The sequence below is a fragment of the Dromiciops gliroides genome, chromosome 1 (genome assembly GCF_019393635.1).
Source record: "Dromiciops gliroides isolate mDroGli1 chromosome 1, mDroGli1.pri, whole genome shotgun sequence".
NCBI classification, from domain to species: Eukaryota; Metazoa; Chordata; class Mammalia; order Microbiotheria; family Microbiotheriidae; genus Dromiciops; species Dromiciops gliroides.
In genome coordinates, this window is record NC_057861.1 from 231,972,112 (window position 1) to 231,994,549 (window position 22,438).

Genomic DNA, 22,438 nt, shown 5'->3' on the forward strand with positions numbered 1-22,438 from the left:
TCAGACAAAGCGCTTTAGGGCATGTCAGTGATATCTTGCAGGAATCAGTACTAGGTTGGGCATTATTTAACATGGTATTGGCACACATGCTTTATTTTCTATCCCTATTAGATACAAAATTGAGGAATTTTTTTTTTTGGTGGGGCAATGAGGGTTAAGTGACTTGCCCAGGGTCACACAGTAAGTGTCGAGTGTCTGAATCCGGATTTGAACTCAGGTCCTCCTGAATCCAGGGCTGGTGCTTTATCCACTGCGCCACCTAGCTGCCCGAGGAAATTCTTTTAAAAAAATCAACAGTAATGGTGAATTATACCATGCCATACTCCTAGAGTTAGATATACATACAGAACAGTATTTCCCTGTAATTAAGAAAAGTGGTGAGTCTGGCTTCATTACAACTATACTGTGACCATTATAGTAGATTCACTGAATTTGATGTGCAAAATGTAAAGAAACAGTCTGTCTTGATAGTGTTGATTAAAGTCTTATTAAAATACCAATGCTAGTACTGGTCTTGTCACTTTAAAATATGTAAAGATAATAAAAATATCCATTTTCCAGGGCCTAAACCAATATGTGAACTTCTTGTGATATATGGGAAAGAACAATGAAACAAAAGTTGCAAGACTTGAGTTGGAGCAAATCTGTTGAACGTTACTAGCTTTGTGACCATGGGTAAGTTGCTCAAGTATTTTGAGCTTATTTTCTGAACTAATAATAATAAAACCTAACATTTATGTAGCATGCACTATGTGCTTGGAACTGTGCATCAGATTCTTTAATTAGATTTTAATTTCATATGTATACATTAGTACTTCAGAAGGAAAACAAATCCTACAAGAATCTACATTAATTCTTATGTTACAACACATTCAGTTCATCAACACCATGCTAACTTTTTTTTTTTTTAGTGAGGCAATTGGGGTTAAGTGACTTGCCCAGGGTCACACAGCTAGTAAGTATTAAGTGTCTGAGGCCAGATTTGAACTCAGGTACTCCTGACTCCAGGGCCAGTGCTCTATCCACTGCGCCACCTAGCTGCCCCTAACTTTTTTTTGTTTTTGTTTTTTTTTGCGGGGCAAGGGGGGTTAAGTGACTTGCCCAGGGTCACACAGCTAGTAAGTGTCAAGTGTCTGAGGCCGGATTTGAACTCAGGAACTCCTGAATTCAGGGCTGGTGCTTTATCCACTGTGCCACCTAGCTGCCCCTGCCCCTAACTTTTAAAAATTAAAAACATTTTGTGTGGTTAGGGTACCTTATTATGCATTATTCCATCTTCACTCTCTCCTCCCCAGGGCTGTCCATCGTCAAATGAAGGTGAACTTTGTTTGCTGGCAAAAATGAGCTAAATAGGACACAGTAAAATATTTAGCAGCTCTCAAACACATTCATTACTCACAGATACACTTAAAATTTTTTTTTCTTAAACAAAGTATATCTAAAAATACATTTATATTATTCCTAACATTGCTCTTTTCAGAGAACATTATTAAAATAAGACTAAATTCATGGCTTCATTAACAATATTTTAATTAGCTATATATAATTACAAGAATTGCTATCTTAACAAGGACTCCAGTGTAATTAAAGAAATGCTAATAATCCATTAAATGCTATGATAAATAGAAACTTCCAGGTATGGAAAGATTCCTAACAAACATAATATATATTTGCAACTTTTGCTAAATGATTGTTTATTACTCATGCATCAAATCACAATTAAAAATTTTAGCTTACTTTCCAACATTTTAGGAAATACCAATCAGGAGATGACCTAAAGATGGCTGGTATTTGCAAATTTTTTACATTCTTAACAGCATAATTAAATAGAAGAGAATACATATTCTCAAGTGATTAGCATTTTGCAGGAAATCTTTTTGAACTTTGTTTTAAAAAGTTGTTTTTCTGGCTAGGATAGGTATCAGTACATTAAAATTTTATGTTAACAACAGAATTTTCTTCTAAATAATGAACAACTTTAAGCAATTAACATTAACTGAAGTCAAAGCAATTGAATGGATAAGAAATATGGCTCTAGGAAAATATTAGAGTAGCTTCTGGATCTTTAAATTCAGTGCAATCTTTTATCTTTCTTAAGATAACGTTTTTAGTTTAAGATTTTCATTAAGCTACCAAGCATTTCTTTTCCATCTCCTTTTCTAGTTCATCATCTTTATCATGTCTCCTGACTATAGGTGTTTCCCAAGACTCTTTTAGGCGTTTTACTCTTCTCTCTTTATATTCTCCCTCTTGCGGCAGATAGAAGGTGTGATGGATAGAGCACAGGGGCCTAGAATAGGAAGACCTGAGTTAAAATGTGGCTGCAGACACTTAGAAGTTGTGTGACCCTGGGCAAGTCACTTATATATTTGCCTCTTTCTTCATCTATAAAGTGGGGGTAATAATAGAATCTAACTTCTGGAGTTGTGGGGATCAAATAAAATAATAATTATAAAGCACATAGCACTGAGCCTAGGACATAGTAAGTGAAATATAAATGTTAGTTATTATTATTATTGTTGGTGATCTCATTAGCTCCCATGGGCTTAATTTTCATCTCTATGCTATAGATCCAGCCTCAGTCTCTTCCTGAGCTTCAATCTTAAATTTATCATATCTTTTATCTCAAATTTAACACGTCTAAAACGAGGCATTATCCAACCCCTGAACTCTTCCAAAATTTCCTATATCTATTGAAGGTACCACCATTTTTCTAGTGTCCCAGATTCATAAATTTATTATTATTTTCAACTCCTTCCTTTTCCTCATTTCATATATCTGATGAGCTGTCAAATCTTTTTCTACCTCGTTCACATTTAACTCCTTCTTAACATAGCTACCATCTTAGTTCAGGCCCTTACAACCTCTTGTCTGGACTATTTTGATGGCCTCCTAATTGGTCTTCCTGTAATTTTCATTAAGGGGCAGATCTGAACATGTGACTCTGCTAATCAACAAAGTTCCTGAGCTTCCTGCTGATGCTAGGATAAGACAGGATAGTTCTCTGGTTAGCTTTCAGAGCACCATGGAAATTGGCCCCAAACTATTTTTTCACTTTTGTTGTACATTGCTCCTCTTCCTCTGTGATTTTGACAAAGTGACCTTCTTTCTATTCCTCACACAGGACACTCCATCTCTCTTTTGCTTTATTCACTTGTCTACTTAGCATATAGCAGAGTATCTGACACTGACACTGGTGTTTCCTAAGTATGTGGCTGATCAAACTCTGTAACATTAACTTTATATGGCATAACACTTGATAATTTAGGCAAAGTCAGTGGTCTAGAACTTTCTCTCTCTCTCTCTCTCTTTTTTTTTTTTGCGGGGCAATGGGGGTTAAGTGACTTGCCCAGGGTCACACAACTAGTAAGTGTCAAGTATCTGAGCCTGGATTTGAACTCAGGTTCTCCTGAATCCAGGGCCGGTGCTTTATCCACTGCGCCATCTAGCCGCCCCCCCTTAGAACTCTTTTTGAAATTTTAACCCTAAAATTAGAACCTGAACCACTTATTCTCCAAATAATTTTTTCAAGGAATAATATGTTTTAATGCAATGCTACAAAGTTGTACAAATGTAAAAAGTTTTGGCGCTGAGCTCACAAAAATTTTTATATGGATGATTTTGTAGTGACTCAAGATACAATTTAATTGGTTGAACTACCTAGTTAAGAACTAAAAACCAGATTTAATTTTACAATATGAAAATCTTAACAACTTTTGGAGACATTAGTTTGATAACATAATGTATATAATTTTGAGTGGAAAATTACAACAAATTTTCATTTAGGGCTTATGCTATCATTGGATGTTTAATTTTGAGGGTACTAATTGTAGTACTCCGCTAAGGTCCTACTTCATAATAGCCAAGGATGGGAGGAGGGGGTGGGGAAGAGAGAGGAACAAACCTAGATTCAAAGATCATGCAAAGAAAATGAAAGCTCTGGAAGTTATCACCCAAGGCTTCAATTATCAGCCTATCAAGGGACTTTATGTTCTCTGTGGATCAGAATTTGTAGCTAGTAACTAACTTTATACAGAGCTTAGAGGTTTGCAAAGCACTTCACATGTTCTCTCATTAAATCTCCACAACAACCTTGTGAGTAGGTGCTATTATTATACCTATTCTACACATGAGGAAACAGGATGAGAGAAGTTTTGGTTTGTCCATGGTCACAGAGATGAGATAGGATGTGAATTCAGATCTTCTGAAGACTCCCACCCCATCGACTTTGCCACCTAGTGGCCGAAGTGCTAATAGGTTAAGCACCATAAGACTGGCCACCAGAAGATGATTTTTTCAGGAAATCATGAAATACAGGGAGACTGAGATATGGACCTATATAAGTAGTGCCCACTCAATGGAATGATATTTCTTTTTTGTTTGTTTGTTTGTTTTAGTTCCTTTTTCTTTTTTTTATCATAAAAGTATTTATTTTCCAGTTACACATAAAGATAGTTTTCAACATTTGTTTTCATAAGATTTTTAGTTCCAAATTTTTCTCCCTCCCTCTGTTCTCTCCCCAGTCTCCAAGACAGAGAACAATCTGATATAGCTTATATATGTACAATCACATTAAACATGTTTCTGCATTAGTCATATTGTGAATGAAGAATCAGAACACAAGGGAAAAACCTCAAAAAAGAAAAAGTAGAAACAGCATGGTTCAATCAGCATTCAGAGTCCACAGTTCTTTTTTCTGGATGTGGAGAACATTTTCTATGAAATGACATATCTTTTAAAGTACTAATGTAAAGAAATCTCTTTTCCTCCCCAATATAAAGCTTATGTTGCAATAACTCAGAAAAGTTTAGTGACGTATAATCTTTTAAGCATGAAAATGAGAGAAAAATCAAGTTAAAAAAAATTTTTTTTTTTTGGTGAGACAATTGGGGTTAAGTGACTTGCCCAGGGTCACACAGCTAGTAAGTGTTAAGTGTCTGAGGCCAGATTTGAACTCAGGTACTCCTGACTCCAGGGCCGGTGCCTTATCCACTGTGCCACCTAGCTGCCCCTAAATATTTTGAAGTTTAAAAATTTATATTTTTCTTTTTTTTACAAAATGATTTACTATTAAAATAAATTACTAATTTGTGTAACTTAAAATTTTAGAGCCTATACATCTAGGTGGAAAATATTAGCTATGGTTATAGTAAAATAATTCACTTTTTGTAGATAATATTTAAATTGTGTTTTCTGACAAGAGAATTTTGGAAAAGAAAACTTTGTGGGGAAAAAATAGTCATCAACTAAATAATACGTGCCTTACCTATTTAGTTTTAATTTCTCTCTCTCTCTTTTTTTTTTTTTTGAGGGGCAATGAGGGGTAAGTAATTTGCCCAGGGTCACACAGCTAGTAAGTGTCAAGTGTCTGAGGCTGGATCTGAACTTAGGTCCTCCTGAATCCAGGGCTGGTGGTTTATCCACTGCTACCTAGCTGCCCTTTTAATTGACTTTTTTTTTTTAAAAGAAATTTTATTTCATTTAAAAAAATTTACTTTTAAATGAAAGATTTTTGAATTTTAATTTGGAATGAAAATTTTGTGATGCTACTGGAGGTAATTAAAATACTTTATGCTGAGGCTGTGTAAAACTATAGTTATGAAAATATGCTTTATTTATTTTGGGATACAAAATATCCCTATATTTTATTTACTTATTTTTATATCCCTATATTTTAAAAAGCAACTGTTTTAATCTTACTTTATTCAAACAGTACCTTAACACAGTCTATAAGCCAGTTCAAACCTGCCACAATATGAGGCCATGTATGAGGTGCTCCCACTGTATACATGGAGCTTTTTGGTAAAGTAAATTGATACCTATAAAAGCAACAATAATGTAGTTAATATGTTAAACCTACTAGTGGATAAAATAAGCATCTCATAAAAAAATCAATTAACTAACAAGTATTTATTAAATACCTACAATGCGCTAGGTACTGGGCATATAACAAAGCATTAACTATCTTTACTCACAAGTGGCTTACTTTCTAATAAGTTAGACAAGGTTATATTAAAACATATACAATATAAAAATACAACAAAGAAATATAACCATATAAAAAGGAGTTGAACACAAGAGAGTTTTAGATAGAGGGAAGGTGCTAGCAGTTGTGGGTTCTAGGATAAACTTCATGCAGAAGATTGCGTTTGAGATGTGTCAAAAAGAGGGAATCTCTGAGGCAGAAGTAAATGAGGAGTATGTTTCAGAAATGGGGGCTGGGCAGTGCAGAGGCACAGAGAGAGGTGTATGTTAGGAACAGAGAGACTTGTATTTTGGCTTAATCACAAAGTGCTGGAAGGGGAGTAATGTATAAGGGCAACGTTTTATGGGGCATTAAAAGCTATACAGAGGACTTTATATTTAGGCAAAGGAGACTGAGAAAGAGGGGTGAGAAAGAGGGGAAGATAATCAGGAGAAAGTAATGCCATAAAAATCCGGAAAGCAGGGAACATACAGGAGAGGGTAGTCAATAGTGTCAAATGTAGCATAAAGGTCGAGAAGGACTGAGAAAAGACCTTTAAGATACAATCTGATGGAGAAGACAGGAGCGGATAGGATCAAGTGCACACGTAGAAGGGGTAGACTTGGTAAAAAGGTTCACCTCATCAGACTGAAAGGAAGAAAAAGTGGAAGATGATGTCAAGTGGTTCAAGATAAAGAGAAAAGGAGAAGGGCCCCCATGCCAACTAATATCAAATTTTAGTAAGGAAAGAGATCCTCAGTTGAGGGAAAGTGAAAGGGACGTGTGGAAGCCTTAAAGAGGGAAGAGAAGGTTTGGAATAGCTTTTCTGGTGGATGAGACAACTGGCTTGCTCCAGGGTGGGGCCAGTTGAGATTGTATAATATGAATTTCAAATGTACCTAGTCACCACAGTTGTTGAGACTCACTTCAGCTGCTCTTGTGTGAGAACAGAGGAGGGAAATTTAGAATGATCCAGGGTGGAGGTCTGGAAAGAGAAAGTGGCGATAGGAAAAAAGGACCAAGAATTCAAGAAGAGAGAACAGTGTCAAATTGGAGGAAGTTAAGTGAAAAAAAAAAAACAGGGGCTTAATTTCAGAAGTCTGAAAAGTACTAAGGAGTGAAAAGATTAGTGGTCTGGATGAGGGTAAAAAACCAGAGCTAGTAACTTCCTTATTTAGCTAATTAAGTCATTTGCTCTTTACTCAAATCCACCTTACTGTCAAAAATGAATTTGAAGAGGTTAGCAGAGCAGAATAAATACTGTAACAATATGTACAAAGTAGTTTTAGAGGAAGGGTTCTAGTCGCTTGTGGGTATTAGCAACAGCTTCATGAGGAAGATTTCAGTTTGAGTTGCGGTATAAAGGAAGAGAGAGACTTTATGAGGTGGAGGTAAGAGCAAGAAAAAGCTTGGTAAGCTATCGAAGCATCACAGTCAGCTCTACAACTTCCTTTGGAACACAAAAATATAATAGTGTGGCATTATACTGCCCCAAAGCATAACGTAGGAAGCTGAATACAAGATAATCAGTTGTGATTTCATCAATGTAGGGGACTTCCAGTTTGACAACACTCTCGGCTGAGATACACTTATGTTCTTAGTCCAGTTGCCCTGGACATGGTGAGATCACACAATTTGCCCAGGATCATAAAGATCCAGGATTTTAACCCTAGTCTTGGATCATGGCCAACCCCCTACCTACAATGCCAAGTTGCTTCTCAATCACAATTTACTTTGGTAAAAATGATCTTTTAAACATTCCCATAGACTGACCACATAATCATGCTATTTTCATATTCTTAAGTTTTGATACTCTTTTGGTGCAAATATATGCTCTGAATATTTCTCCTCATATTTTTAGATCCATGAAATATACAAACCCGAGATCTTTCAAGATTCTTGGAACCTCCTCTTCAAACTTACTATCAGGAAGCTCATAAGAAGGCGACAAGAAGTCAAAAATAAAAGTGAAGATCTTCAGGAAGTCTTTAACAGATGGACTTTGTAGAGATTTCATGGATACACTGAAGGCATAGCCATTTTCTGTAAGAAACTACAAGAATTGTTATTATTTTGTAATAGGATAAACTATTTGCTGATTGAAAATCTAAGCTAACAGTGAGGACTTAAAACATCAATTGGTAGAATACCTCACAGAGTTGTCGTATACACTGCTGAATGAATGCTTTGTCATTAAGTGGTCTAGGGTCTTTGATTTTTTCAGTGCCACCAAATACACCAAGCAGACTGTTCCTGGATCCAGGCCCACTAGTTCTGGAAATAAATAAAAGCAGTGAAAATGGTCTCTTCTTTTCTTCTACATGTATATTTCTTTAGCCAACTCTAGATTATTAGTTTACTTTTTTTTTTTTGGTGGGGCAATGAGGGTTGTGTCAAGTGTCTGAGGCTGGATTTGAACTCGGGTCGTCCTGAATCCAGGGCCAGCGCTCTATCCACTGCACCACCTAGCTACCCCGATTATTAGTTTACTTTGAACTTTAACACTATTTCAAAAAGGAAAAAATACAATTTTACTTTACTCTTTAGAAAAGGAGTGGGAAAAAAGGTGTTTTCTTATATCTATAATTTCACAACATTGTTTCCATTCCTTTGTGGTGGTTATTTTTTTGTTTACACTGTTGTAGTCATAATATATATTGTTTTCTTGGTTCTGCTTACTTCATTTTGCATCCGTTCATATAAGCCTTCCTATACTTCTCCTACATTCATCATGCTCATTGGTTTTTTTTCAGCACAGTAATATCCCATTATAACTAATGTACTAAAATTGGTTTAGCCATTCCCAAACGAAAGAGATCTTCTCTGTTTCCAATTCTTTGCTATTACAAAAAGTGCAATGATAAATATTTTGATGTCTATTGAGCCTTTCTTTTTGTCAATGGCCTCCTATCAGTAGAATAGCTAGGTCAAAGGATATGAACATGTTAGTCATTTTATTTTCACAATTCCAAATTCATTATTTTTTTATTTTTTATTTTTTGCAGGGCAATGGGGGTTAAATGACTTGCCCAAGGTCACACAGCTAGTAAGTGTCAAGTGTCTGATGTCAGATTTGAACTCAGGTCCTTCTGAATCCAGGGCCGGTGCTTTATCCACTGCACCACCTAGCTGTCCCTTCCAAATTCATTATTACAGAATGGTTGGACTAATTCACAACCCCACCAACAATGTATTAGCATGTCAATACGTCCGCAACCCTCCAATACTAACTAATTTAATATTTTGTAATTTTTGCCAATTTGCTGAAGTGAAACTTAAGGGTTGTTTTGATATGCTTTTATTTTTAGTAGCTTGGAGCATTCTTTCATAAGGTTAATAGACTGCTTTAATTTTATAACTTTATATTCTTCAACTACTCTGTTGGGGAATGATTTTTGGTCATATGGTTCTATTAATTGTCTATGTATATTGGTTTATTTTGGGGGTGGGACAATGAGGGTTAAGCGACTTGCCCAAGGTCACACAGCTAGTAAATGTTAAGTGTCTGAAGCTGGATTTGAACTCATGTCTTCCTGACTCTGGGGCCAGTGATCTATCCACTGTGCCACCAACTGCCCTTGTCTATGTATATTGGATATCAAACCCTCATAAGAAATATTTTGACAAGAAGATTTTTTTCCCCTAGCTAAACTACTTCCCTTCTTATCCTAGATACATTTTGTTTGTACAAAAGTTTTTCAATTTAACTTAAACAAAATGATCTATTTTATCTTTTGTAATTGCTCACATTTTGTTTATTTTCTGCATAAAATTCCAGGACAGTCTTTTTTTCTCAAATCAGAAAAGAGCTAGACTGGTGCCAAAATTACTATATTACTCCTCTTAAATCTTCTTTTTTCCTCCTAATCTCTGAAAATCTTTGTTTTATTGAAGAAGTATTTTGCAGTAGAATGACAGAAGATTATTCTTTAGCCATTCTAGCAAATTCTACTTTTCTTAATTGGCCAGAGACTTTGTAATAACCAACATTTTTATGGTGCTTTAAGGTTTACAAAACACTTTACACATATCATATCTTATTTTATTTTTAAAACAACCCTCTAAGGCAGATACTATTATGATGCTCTTTTTTTTGTTTGTTTTTAGTGAGGCAATTGGGGTTATGTGACTTCCCCAGGGTCACTCAGCTAGTAAGTGTTAAGTGTCAGGTCCTCCTGACTCCAGGGCTGGTGCTCTATCCACTGCACCACCTAGCTGCCCCATGACGCTCATTTTTAAATATGAAGAAACTGAGGTTGAAAAAGGTTAAGTGACTTTCAGTAAGCATTTGTGATGGGATCTGAACTTGGGTTTTCCTGACTGCGAATCAAAAGTCATTATCACCATCATCATCATTATTATTATCATTATCAGTGATAGGATTTATATAGTACTTTAAGGTTTGTGAAGCATGGTACAAATATTATCTTTTTTAATTCTCACAACAACCCTGGGAGTTAGGTGCTGTTATTATCCATATTTTACAGATGAGGAAACTGAGACAGTCAAACTGAGATGCTCCTAACTTTGAACTGGCTGTCTACAATGGCCACTGCTTAATTTTGTTTCCGAGAATTCCTAGTTTCCTATGAGGCTAAGCTCAGGTGCTACATCCTAAAGAAAGCTCCCTTCCTCCTGCTGTGAGTGCCGTATCAATTCTGAAATCAACTTATATTTACTTATCTGTATTGATGTTGGACTGCTTTGTTTTTGACTTTGTATCCCTAGCACTTAGCTCAGTACTTTGTATACAGTAATCGTTTAATAAAGGTCTGTTGAATTGTTTGCTGAAGCTAATTTTTAGTTGAAAGTAATTTTTCTCTCTCATTTTTACTTACTGCCACCTGTCTTTCAGATAGAGAATGAAAGTGTTTTAGAATTTTGAAAGCACCTTAGAAAAATGAAGTCTGGCATACAGATTTGACTGATGTGGTAATTGAGAGGTTAAGGACTTATCCAAAGTTAAATAATGAGTGGTAAAACTGGAACTAGAACCCAGATCTTATTCCCTTTGTCACTATTTCCACTATAGCGTAAATTCCCTTTTGTGTGCTTCCCTTTTTTCATCCCTTCTTAAGTATTGATGGATATTCAGTTTTTTCTTTGTGTGCTACAAATAATACGTTTCTTTCAGTAATGTATTATCAATACTTTAAATGAACAATAAGCCAGTAATTTAAATTCTCACTTCCCAAAGAACTAAAGAAACAATTCGCTCTCTATAGAAAACAAAAACAGCTCTTTCTTAGTTAGGACCTAATTAAAAAAATTTCATGGAAGGCAAAACATACCTTTTATGTCATATAATTCTGTGAAACATATGATCATTCCCCTTTCCTCCATTAAAAAAACCCCAATTAAATGTTCTTTTATAAATAAACCATTATAACTTTGTTTTAAAAGCTACTGTCTTTTATGCACTTACTGACATACTGGATAGTGTTAAGGGTGTTCCCCTCCTCCCTTTATCCTGCTATTATAAAAGTTGTAAACTTCTGTAAAAAAATCAAGCCTGTTGGGTTTCCATGAAAGTTCTTTTTTCTTTTTTTTTGCAGGGCAATGAGAGTTAAGTGACTTGCCCAGGGTCACACAGCTAGTAAGTGTCAAGTGTATCAGGCCAGATTTGAAATCAGGTACTCCTGAACCCAGGGCCAGTGTTTTATCCACTTTGCCACCTAGCTGCCCCGAATGTTCTTTTTTCCTGTAATAAACCTGTTTTTCACCTAAGTCTCATGAGTTGTGATTGCCTGTTGACAATAGGCAGCTAGGTGGCACAATAGATCCTAGCTTCTTAAACTGTGGGTTGAGACCCCATAGGGGTCATGTAACTGAATGTGTAGGGGGGTGCCTCAAAAAATCTGGCAACAGTAAAAGGTCATGTATACCAATTTTATATAACCTACATACCTGGAATCACATACAAATTTCTTGGATGAAGAGTGGTCACGACTGGAAAAAGTTTAAGAAGTCCTGCAATTGATAAAGTGCTGGATGTATAGCCAGAAAGGCCTTAGTTCAAATCCTGCTTCAGACACTTACTAACCGTGTTTCTCTGGGCAAATTAACCATGTTGTGTCTCAGTTTCTTCATCTGTAAAATGGGATAATAGCAACTTCTTCACAAATGAACTAAGATATGTTAAAAGTGCTTTGCAGACCATAAAGAGTATATAAAAGTTAGCTATTAGCTATGATCTCTGGGAGCTTGCATCTTTGATCACTTCTATTTTGGTCATTTCTTTTTGTGTGTGTGAGGCAATAGGGGTTAAGTGACTTGCCCAGGGTCACACAGCTAGTAAGTGTGAAGTGTCTGAGGTCGGATTTGAACTCAGGTCCTCCTGAATCTAGGGCCAGTGCCCTATCCACTGAGCCATCTAGCTGCCCCTATTTTGGTCATTTTCAATCTCTCCTTATCCACTGGCTTTACCATTGCTTTGTATAAATATGGTCAGGTATTATATATCATGAAAACAAAAAACAAAATTTTGTGACCTTGCCATGCTTTTAAGCTATCTTCTATCTTTCATCATTTCTGAAGCCAAAAGACTGTTAACACTCATTTCCTCTATTTCTTCGCTTTCTACTCTTTAGCCATTTGAAATCATGTTTCTGCTGTCTTCAAAGTGACAAAGTAAAATTTAGACTCCCTGTTTCCAGAGCCAAGGCCCAGCAAGCAAGCTTCGCCTTGAGCTTAGCAGGACAACAATCCTTTCAATCACCCTCTGGGCTATAGTCACACAATTGACCAGGTCTTCTCTAGTCAAATTAAAACAGTGGACAAAGTCAGAACATCCTGCAGTGAATTAAACTTGTCCAATGCTTGCTGCTCCCTCATTGTTAGGATTACAATTCATTGAGCAGTCACTATAAGTATTGAGATCTCCTCACCACAGGTCTCCCCCAATAGGGGTGGGGCCCCTGCACATGTGTTTACAGCTCCACCTTGCTTGCAAGCCTTTTTCCTCACTTAGAAAATAAACTTTCTTCTCCCCCCCCACTCTTTTAAAAAAAAAAAAGGATTTTATTATTTTCCAGTTACATGTAAGGATAGTTTTCAACATTTGTTTTCATAGGATTTTTAGTTTCAAATTTTTCTTCCATCCTCCCTTCCCTCTCTCCTCCCCAAGATGGAAAGCAATCTGATATAGGTTATATAGATAAAATCATATTAAACATATTTCTGCATTAGTCATGTTGTGAAAGAGGAATCAGAGCACAAGGGAAAAACCTCAAAAAAGAATGAAAAAACAAACAAACCAGCCCAAAAGTAGAAACAGTATGGTTCAATCTGCATTCATAATCCACAGTTCTTTTTTCTGGATGTTGAGAACATTTTCTATCATGAGTTCTGTGAAAATGTTTTGAATCATTGCACTGCTGAGAAGAGCCAAGTCTATCACAGTTGTTCATCACACAATGTTGCTGTTACTGTGTACAATGTTCTCCTGGTTCTGTTCCTCTCAGTCAGCATCAATTCATATAAGTCCTTGCAGGAGAAAATAAACTTTCTCTGTAACTCCTGACACCTGTCTCTGGCCTATTTTGTGCTGGTCATACATAGGTTAGAGACAAGTTCTAGAAAAAGTCCGGTTGACAAAGGTTACCAGCAATCTCTCTCTCTTTTTTTGGTGGGGCAATGAGGGTTAAGTGACTTGCCCAGGGTCCCACAGCTAGTAAGTGTCAAGTGTCTGAGGCCGGATTTAACTCAGGTCCTCCTGAATCCTGTAACGATTAGAATGACGCCATCTGCTGGAGACTTACTGTAGAAAAGTTCCACCCATGAAGCAAAGGTCTTTGAGGGCAAGACCAGGAGTCTTTTCTTTGGCATCAGGAAGTGACGCTAGCTAGTGGGAGGAAGAAGGAAGAGACTGGCACTCAGTCTCGCTCTCTTTCCTGGGGATACTGGTGGAGAAGGCAGCTAGAAATGCGCTCTCCCTTTAATAGATAGGAATCTAGGCCTTTCTTCTCTCTTTACCAAATTCTTATTCTCCTTAATAAACGCTTAAAAGTCTAACTCTTGCTAAAGCTTATAATTTATTGGTGACCACTCATTGGATATTTTAGACAGACTAGCTAGAATTTTAGCCCTTAACAGTCCAGGGCTGGTGCTTTATCCACTGTGCCACCTAGCTGCCCCCACCAGCAATCTCTTTAATGTTAAATCTAATGGATTTTTCTTAGATCCTATTCTTTTTTTTTTTTTTTTTGTGGGGCAATGGGGGTTAAGTGACTTGCCTAGGGTCACACAGCTAGTAAATGTCAAGTGTCTGAGGCCGGATTTGAACTTAGATCCTATTCTTTTAGACATCTCAGCAACTCTTGATTACCAACCACCATCCTGAATACTCTTATCTTTTCTCTGCATTTTTCATGATGCTGTTCTCTTGCTACTATTCTTACTTGTTAAAGAGTTTTTCCCTAGTCTGTCTTAGGTTCTCTTCTGTTTCTATACTCTTGGTGATTTCATTAGCTACCATGGCTTCAATTACTCTTTGGATGTGGACAACTGGTAAAGTTATATACCCAGTTCCAATTTCTCTCCTGAGCTACATCTCTATGTTATTGCTTCCTGGATATCTCCATCTGGATGTCCTGAAGGCATCTCAAACCCAACGTGTCCAAAACAGAACTCATTTATATATTCCCCACCGCCCCAATCCATTTCTCCTCCAAATTTCTGATTCAGTTGATGGATATCACCCACTATCTTTCTAGTGACCTAAAGTTGCAATCTTGGACTCATTAACTCTTTCCTCTCTCAACACCCACGTCTAATGTGCCATCCTGTCTTTGCAACACCTCTCACATCTACCCATTTATCTCTACTTACACAAGTATCTTCCCTAGTTCAGGAATATATCATTCCTGTCTTAGACCATCACAATAGCCTAATGGTATCAGGCTCCCTGTTTTCAGTCTCTCTCCTTTCTAATTCATATTCTACACAGTTGTCACATCAATATTCTTAAATTGTAGGTCACTCTGCTACTCAATTTTCTTGATCTTTATTTTGTCTCTAGATTAAAATACAACTCTTCAGCTTGGGATTTAAAGGCCTCTAAAATCTGGTTGCAACCTAGACTTATACTGTAGGTTCCAGCTTAACTGGCTATGATAATTTTTGGGGGTGTTAGTGTGGTGGGGAGAGGAGAGGAGCTGAAAGAGAAGGGACAAGAGGCTATTTTTGGATCTTCAAAACCATGATACAATGCCAGGATTGTAGAATGTATTCAATAAATCTTTTTTGCTTGATTGGAAAGAAAAAAGTCAAAATTAATATTACCTTTTACCAAAGAGGCTGATTTTCCTTTCAGATGTGGATGTGCCAGGTGTAAGTCTACTTGTATTGAGCTTCCCAAAGGTTGGTCTTTCTTTGCTTTAAGAAAAAAGAAATTACAACTCTATAAAACAAAATGCTCTAGAAATAAATGAAATTTCACTCTTCATTAGGATGCAACCGTTCTTACTTGAGAACACACAATAGACTCTGTCAGAAAGAAATTACGTTGTTCACTTTTTCACTTTTGATATAATTTCAAGTTTTGTCTTTTGGAGGAAACTATTAGTTTTAAAACGACCCAAGTTTTGTTAAGAAAAGTTTTTTGTAACACATAGGTTAAAAAACAACAGACTAAAATAGCTAGAAGTATAGAAGTTCTAAATGGGGAAAACAGTCAGTAAAACTTAAGAATAAATTAAAGCAATCAATAACAAGTGAAGCTTAGTGTGAAGTACCATTTATCCCCAAGTATTTGTATATAAAATACTTGTGAAAAGAAAGTATTTGGAGAAAGATTTTAAGTTTTATATACATACACACATATGCATATATATATTCATTGGTGTTTAGTCAATATTTGTATTGTCTATACTAGTGCTATTATAGAGGCAGGTAAGTAGTACAGTTTATAAGAGCTGGGCCTGGAGTCAGGAAGATGAGAGTTCAAATCTGGCCTCAGACACTTGCTAGCCATGTGATCCTAAGGCAAGTAACTTTGCTTCTGTTTGCCTCAGTTTCCTCAACTGAGGGGATAATAGCACCTGTCTTGCAGGGTTGTTGTAAGGATCAAATGAAATAATTTTCGTAATGGGCTTAGCATAGTGCCTAGCACATAGTAGAGGCTATATAAATGTTTATTTCCTTCCCCTGACTGTAGTTCTTGGTACTTTGAAGCTGTCTACAGACAATATTTTTCCAGAACTTCCAAGTTAAAGAAAAATATTGTCTGTAGACAGCTTCAAAGTACCAAGAACTACAGTCAGGATCAGACTGTATTTTTCTTTAACTTGGAAGTTCTGGATTTTGATTATACCTCCCACAATATTCTTGAGGTTTTTTTCAGTGTGAATTCTATTTTTATTTTGCCTTCTGATTTTAATAGGTCTGAACAATTTTCTTTTATGATTTCTTGGAATATGGTATCCAAGCTCTTTTTTTGATAGTCTGATTATTCTTAGGTTATCACTCATTGACCTATTTTCTAGGTCAGTTGTTTTTTATCAGAGACATTACACTTTCTTTGATTTTTTTCTGGCTTTTGATTTCAATAATTCTTGCTTTTTAACAGAATCATGTATTTAATTTATTCATTCCTCTATTTATTTATTTATTGTTTGTTTGCTTTGCCTTCTGATTTTAATAGGTCTGAACAATTTTCTTTTATGATTTCTTGGAACATGGTATCCAAGCTCTTTTTTTGATAGTCTGAGTATTCTTAGGTTATCACTCATTGACCTATTTTCTAGGTCAGTTGTTTTTTATCAGAGACATTACACTTTCTTTGATTTTTTTCCTGGCTTTTGATTTCAATAATTCTTGCTTTTTAACAGAATCATGTATTTAATTTATTCATTCCTCTATTTATTTATTTATTGTTTGTTTGCTTTGCTGGGCAATGTGGGTTAAGTGACTTGCCCAGGGTCACATAGCTAGTCAGTGTCAAGTGTCTGAGGCTGGATTTGAACTCAGGTCCTCCTGAATCCAGGGCCAGTGCTCTATCCACTGAGCCACCTAGCTGCCCCCTCTATTTATTTTAAGCTAATTCTCAGGGAGTCTTTTACTTTATGCCTCTTGTACTAAACTGTTTATTCTCCTCCCAATTCTATCCTCTAAAGCTGAGGTGTCAAACTGGTAAGTCAAGCAAGAAACCTGCTGGAAACCAGGTTAAAAAATAACCGGGATATGTTTAGCAAAAAAAAAAAAATATATATAATACAACAAGGAGGTTAATTTGTGGTTTTCTAAGTCAATATGCAGACACAGAAATTTGTTTTTATTTGAGTTTGACACCACTGCTCTAGAACTCTCATTTCATTTATAAGATCTTTTTTCAGCTTCTTTCATCTCTTCCAGGAATTCTAATAGATCTTGGAGGCAAGCTATCTGTTGTGAAGTTTAAAATCTAATTGCTATGGTTAAAATCTAATGAGTGTTTGCCTTAAATTAGAAGTATACAGCACCAGTCTTTGGGCATTAAGTATTTATTAAAGTATATTAGGGGTTAGTAAAAAGAACACGTGGAGAAAGAAAGAGCCTAGCTCCCTGTACCTGCTGCTCCTACAGCAACCTCCAACGGAAAGAAAGATCTCCCGTTCCTCTCCAGAGGAAGTTCTCTGCAGGACTGCAAGAGGAGCTGTCCCCCCACACAGCTCCTAGCTTATTGGCTGGTACCACTGATTGACATGACATGTGACTTCCAGATGCTAGTAACATGCTTTCTCCTCAGGGCAGTGATGCCCTGGTTCTCACAATGTCTTTCTCAGCAGGGGGGTGTCGCTCTGAATTTCACACTGTAGTACTGCCCATAAGTGCTGTGCAGTTACTCCCCTGTAGGCTTGTGTTCTAGACATCTGCTCATTCATATTTCAAGTTGTCTTCAGTGGGACATTTTGTCAGGGCTAGGCTCCAACTGGCTGGAAGCTAGGATGGAATGGTAGGCTACATTTGAGCTTGATTCATGTTGTCTGAGATTCTGGCACTGTCCCACCCCTCCAAAGGTACCTGCTTTGCATAAAGTGCTGGTGTGTCCCAGGCTTACCCATATACTTTGGATATAGAGCATTATATCCAAGAGCACTAAGCTCTTTGAGTTTGTCAGGGTTGGTTCTGTTCTAGAGCTGAAAACTTGGAGAGTCTCTAGGTTATGCAGAAGAACCCCTGCCTTTTCCTTAAGAGCTTTGCTAGCCATTCTAGTTTACACTCTGGGGAGATTTCCACCTCTCCCCACACTTCTTCTTCATTAAAGTGTTCTCTTGATTGTACTGGGCCCAACTCACAAAATGGGACATCTAGAAGCCTGAGAAGGGGATCCCCAGCAAAAGAACAAAAATGAGCCAAGCACAGCACTAGCAGGATACCTTGAGGATGTGGGAATTGGGAAACCTACTAGTGCTGTGCTTGCCTCATTCTTGTTCTTTTGCTGGGGATCCTCTTCCTAGGCTTCTGGGGGTCCCCTTCTGTCAACCAAGGTTAGATGACTATTATCTAATCATTATTTGGTCTTTTATACTTTATGCATAACTTACATGGAAACTGGATTGATCTGCTACCTTTTGCTCTACCATCTTGACCAAAGTCCCCTGTTATGCCCATTTTAAAGATGAAGAAATAAATAGGAAAGTGAATTGCTGGAGGTTACACAGGTAGTAAGTAGTCAAAATAACACTCCACACTGAAGGACTATTAGAACAATTGTCATCACTTTTCATCCTACTCTGATTGTCAAATATGTTGATATGAAAAGTGTGCTAAATGAATGCATGCCAATTTATTGCAGACCACATAAAAAAGGTCATCTAACAAATGAATGTAAGGTTGTTTCAAGCTAAGTTTTCTACCTCTGTTGATCATATTTTTATAGGAAAAACAATAAAGAAAAGTGTGATGGGGCAGCTAGGTTGTACAGTGGATAAAGCACTGGCCCTGGATTCAGTAGGACCTGAGTTCAAATCTGCCCTCAGGCACTTGACACTTACTAGCTGTGTGTCCCTGGGCAAATCACTTAACCCTCATTGTCCTGCAAAAAAAAAGTGTAATAAATGCCACTCACCAAAATTCAAGATACCCTCATCCACCTGGTGGCAGCTATAGGAATCATAGGCATGGCACCTAAGAGGACATTTGTAGTTTTTTTTATGAATTACCATCATCTCTTCTACATGAGAGCAAATCCCAGGTCGATCTAAATGACATGGTACAGAATTTTCTGATAAACCATGTCTTAGTTTTTACTTATGTTTAGATGACAACTGAGACAGATGCAACATCTCCTTATGATACCAAATCTAGTTCAGCATTCATTGACCTAAGATCAGGTCAAGTGGTTGGAAGAAGTGAGCAATAGGCAGGCCTTCTAATCCTACAGACCTGCTACTCACCACGATATAATCCCCACTTTCAGAATCTTCCAATTGTACAGTTTTCCTTCCTTCCAGTATTAAGATGTGCAGACACGGATCAATGTCAGTAATACTTACGTTTGTGGAGTATAAAGACCTTGTTTATTGAAGTCCTGTGATCTCAAAGCCTGCATGGACTGGCGGCCAGCAGCACCAGTGGAAACAGAACTGCGCTTCATCCTTGTGAGCTGAGTAAATTAAATTAATATTATTGGGAATGTGGTGGAGGAGGGTACAAAGTAATAAGTATGGAAGCAATTACTAACCTTTAAAAAAATGTAAAGATCACTGCTTTTGTCAATGAGCCTAGACTCTCATGTGTAAAAACCTCTATCTCATTCCTCCCATTACTTCCTTTTATTGAGGCTCTTTTTTTCTTCTTTTTTTTTTTTTTGGTGAGGCAATTGGGTTTAAGTGACTTGCCCAGGGTCACACAGCTAGTACGTGTCAAGTGTGCTTTATCCATTGCACCACCTAGCTGCCCCCAAGGCGGCTAGGTGGCGAAGTGGATAAAGCATTGGCCCTGGATTCAGGAGTACCTGAGTTCAAATTCGGCCTCAGACACTTGACACTTACTAGCTGTGTGACCCTAGGCAAGTCACTTAACCCCCATTACCCTGCCAAAAAACAAACAAACAAAAAAACCAAAAAAAAGTTACTAAGTGCTGTTCATTCCACTTGGGTAATGTCTTCACCCTGATCCCTCCCTTCATTCCTCACTGCTACCAATTTAGTTCTGGTGCTTCTCATTCTGGTTCTGAATTACTGCAACAACCTTTTAACTGCTGATAAGCTTACCCCATTTTGATCTGTTCTTCATACTGCTGCCTTTTGCCTTTCTTAGGAGGAGATTTCAAATATTTTTTTTGGGGGGGTCTAAATTTCTTAGGTAGGCATTTAAAGTGCTTTCCAGTATGGCACCTTTCAAGTCATTTCTCATACTATGTTTCCCCACATACTCTATGTTTGTTTGTGGTTTTTTTGGTGAGGCAATTGGGGTTAAGTGACTTGCCCAGGGTCACACAGCTAGTAAGTGTCAAGTGTCTGAAGCTGGATTTGAACTCAGGTTCTCCTGAATCCAGGGCCGGTGCTCTATCCACTGTGTCACCTAGCTGCCCTCCCCCATACTCTATGTCAATAGACCTTTACCTAAGGTCTACATAGCCGCAGCGGGTCCGTGAACTTGGACGGGGAATAAAATGCCATCTTTATTCCAATGGAATTGGTCTCCTATTACAATGCAATCCTATGTATTTTATTTTTTTGCATTTAAAAACATCATTCTGAGAAGGGGACTGTTGGCTTCATTAGATTGCCAAAGGGGTCCATAACACAAAAAATATTCCTATTCTATGCTCTGGTGAAATTGAAGTCTTTGTAATTTCTAGAACACATTTTGCACATTCTCTTCTTTGCCTTTGCTCATACTTTTTTCTATGCCTTGAATCCTCTTTCTCCTAATTCGGCCTCCTGAAATTCTACCTAAACTTCAAGACTCAGCTTAAATGACACCTCTGGGAAGACTTCCCTGTTGTTCAATTGTGTCTGACTCTTTTTGACTCCATTTGGGGTTTTCTTGGAAAAGCTACTTGGAAAGAGAAATGAGAGCGATGCAGGAGAGTCATGAGAAAAAAGTCAACAGTTTGAAAAGCCAAATGGAAAAGGAGATTAAAAAACTGTGATGAAAATAACTGCCTAAGAATTAGGACTGAACAAATGGAAGCTAGTGACCTTATGAGAAACCAAGACACAGTAAAGCATATCCAAATGAATGAAAAAAATAGAGGGCAATATGAAATATCTCCTTGGAAAAACAGCTGACCTGAAAAATAAATCTAGGAGAGATAATTTGAAAAGCTACTAGAGTGGTTTGCTATTTCCTTGTCCAGCTCATTTTACAGATGAAGAAATGGAGACAAACAGGGTTAAGTGACTTGTCCAGGGTCACACTACCTAGTGTCTGAGGCTAGATTTGGCTTTAGGTCTTCCTGACTCTAGGCCCAGTGCTCTATCCACTGCCTTAATTAACTTTAAACCTCTGTACTCTAATTGTCTTTTTATGTCCAGAATTGTTACAGCATTTTATAACTTTTTTTTTCAGGGCAATGAGGGTTAAATGACTTGCCTAGGGTCACACAGCTAGTAAGTGTCAAGTGTCTGAGGCTGGATTTGAACTCAGGTCCTCCTGAATTCAGGGCCAGTGCTTTATCTACTGTGCCACCTAGCCCTCTAACTTCCAGAAGAGCTCATTCTACTTCAGATAGTTTATTAAGAGTTTTTTAAACTTTAAATATTTTTTAAAAATTCTTCCCAATTACATGTAAAAATAATTTTAACATTCTTTTTTTCAAATTTTGAGTTCCAAATTCTTTCCTTCCCTCTTCTCCCTCCCTCATTGAGAAGGCAAGCAATTTGAAAGAGTTTTATTTGAAAACAATGATAACCTTGAAGGTCCCTATTACCGATTGTTTCTACCTCATTTCCTCATGTGTAAAGTTCCTGCGATGTAAACCATCTCTAATTCAACAGATTAATCCTGGGCATCAGATGTGGGATTCAAATCCAGGTTTTCCTGACTTTTTGAGTGGCATTTAAAGTCCCTCACAATTTGGCTTTATTACACATTATTCTATGGACTAATTATACATTTCTCTCCCTTATACATTCTTCTTTCCAGAAAAACTAACATGCTTATTGTATATAACATTCTATCTTCCTGTTTTTGTTCCCTTTTCCTAGGTTGTCTCCTCATTTCTGTTAGAGGCCTGGAATGTACTTTCTGAAGTTCACCTTAAATGTCACAGGATTCCCCAGATAGAAGTGTTCCCTTCTTTCAATTTACCTAATTTTTTTTTTTAATGGCAGTTGGATGGTGCTGTAGTTAGAAGGCTGGACATAACTTCAGGAAGACCTGAGTTCAAATTTGGATTCACTCATTTACCAGCTGAGTGATCCTTATCCTTACCCATTGCTTCAGATTTCTCATCTGCAAAATGGGGATAACAACAGTACCTACCTCCCAAGGTTGATGGGATGAGATATTTGTTAAGAATTTTGCAAACTTTAAAGGGCTACA

General features: G+C 37.1%; 1 protein-coding gene across 2 annotated transcripts in view; it reads right to left on the bottom strand.

The window, feature by feature from the left end:
• NDC80 (NDC80 kinetochore complex component) overlaps nucleotides 1–22,438 on the bottom strand; it is a 52,035-nt gene that overhangs the window by 27,467 nt on the left and 2,130 nt on the right. For both annotated transcript variants that reach the window (XM_043968901.1, XM_043968830.1), the window contains exons 2-7: nucleotides 19,441–19,550; nucleotides 15,248–15,340; nucleotides 8,116–8,239; nucleotides 7,846–8,018; nucleotides 5,717–5,819; nucleotides 1,256–1,345 (exon numbers count right to left, since the gene is read on the bottom strand). In XM_043968901.1, the coding sequence (XP_043824836.1) occupies nucleotides 1,256–1,345; nucleotides 5,717–5,819; nucleotides 7,846–8,018; nucleotides 8,116–8,239; nucleotides 15,248–15,340; nucleotides 19,441–19,541 (684 nt within the window). In that variant the 5' untranslated portion in view covers nucleotides 19,542–19,550. The remainder of the gene's footprint in view (nucleotides 1–1,255; nucleotides 1,346–5,716; nucleotides 5,820–7,845; nucleotides 8,019–8,115; nucleotides 8,240–15,247; nucleotides 15,341–19,440; nucleotides 19,551–22,438) is intronic.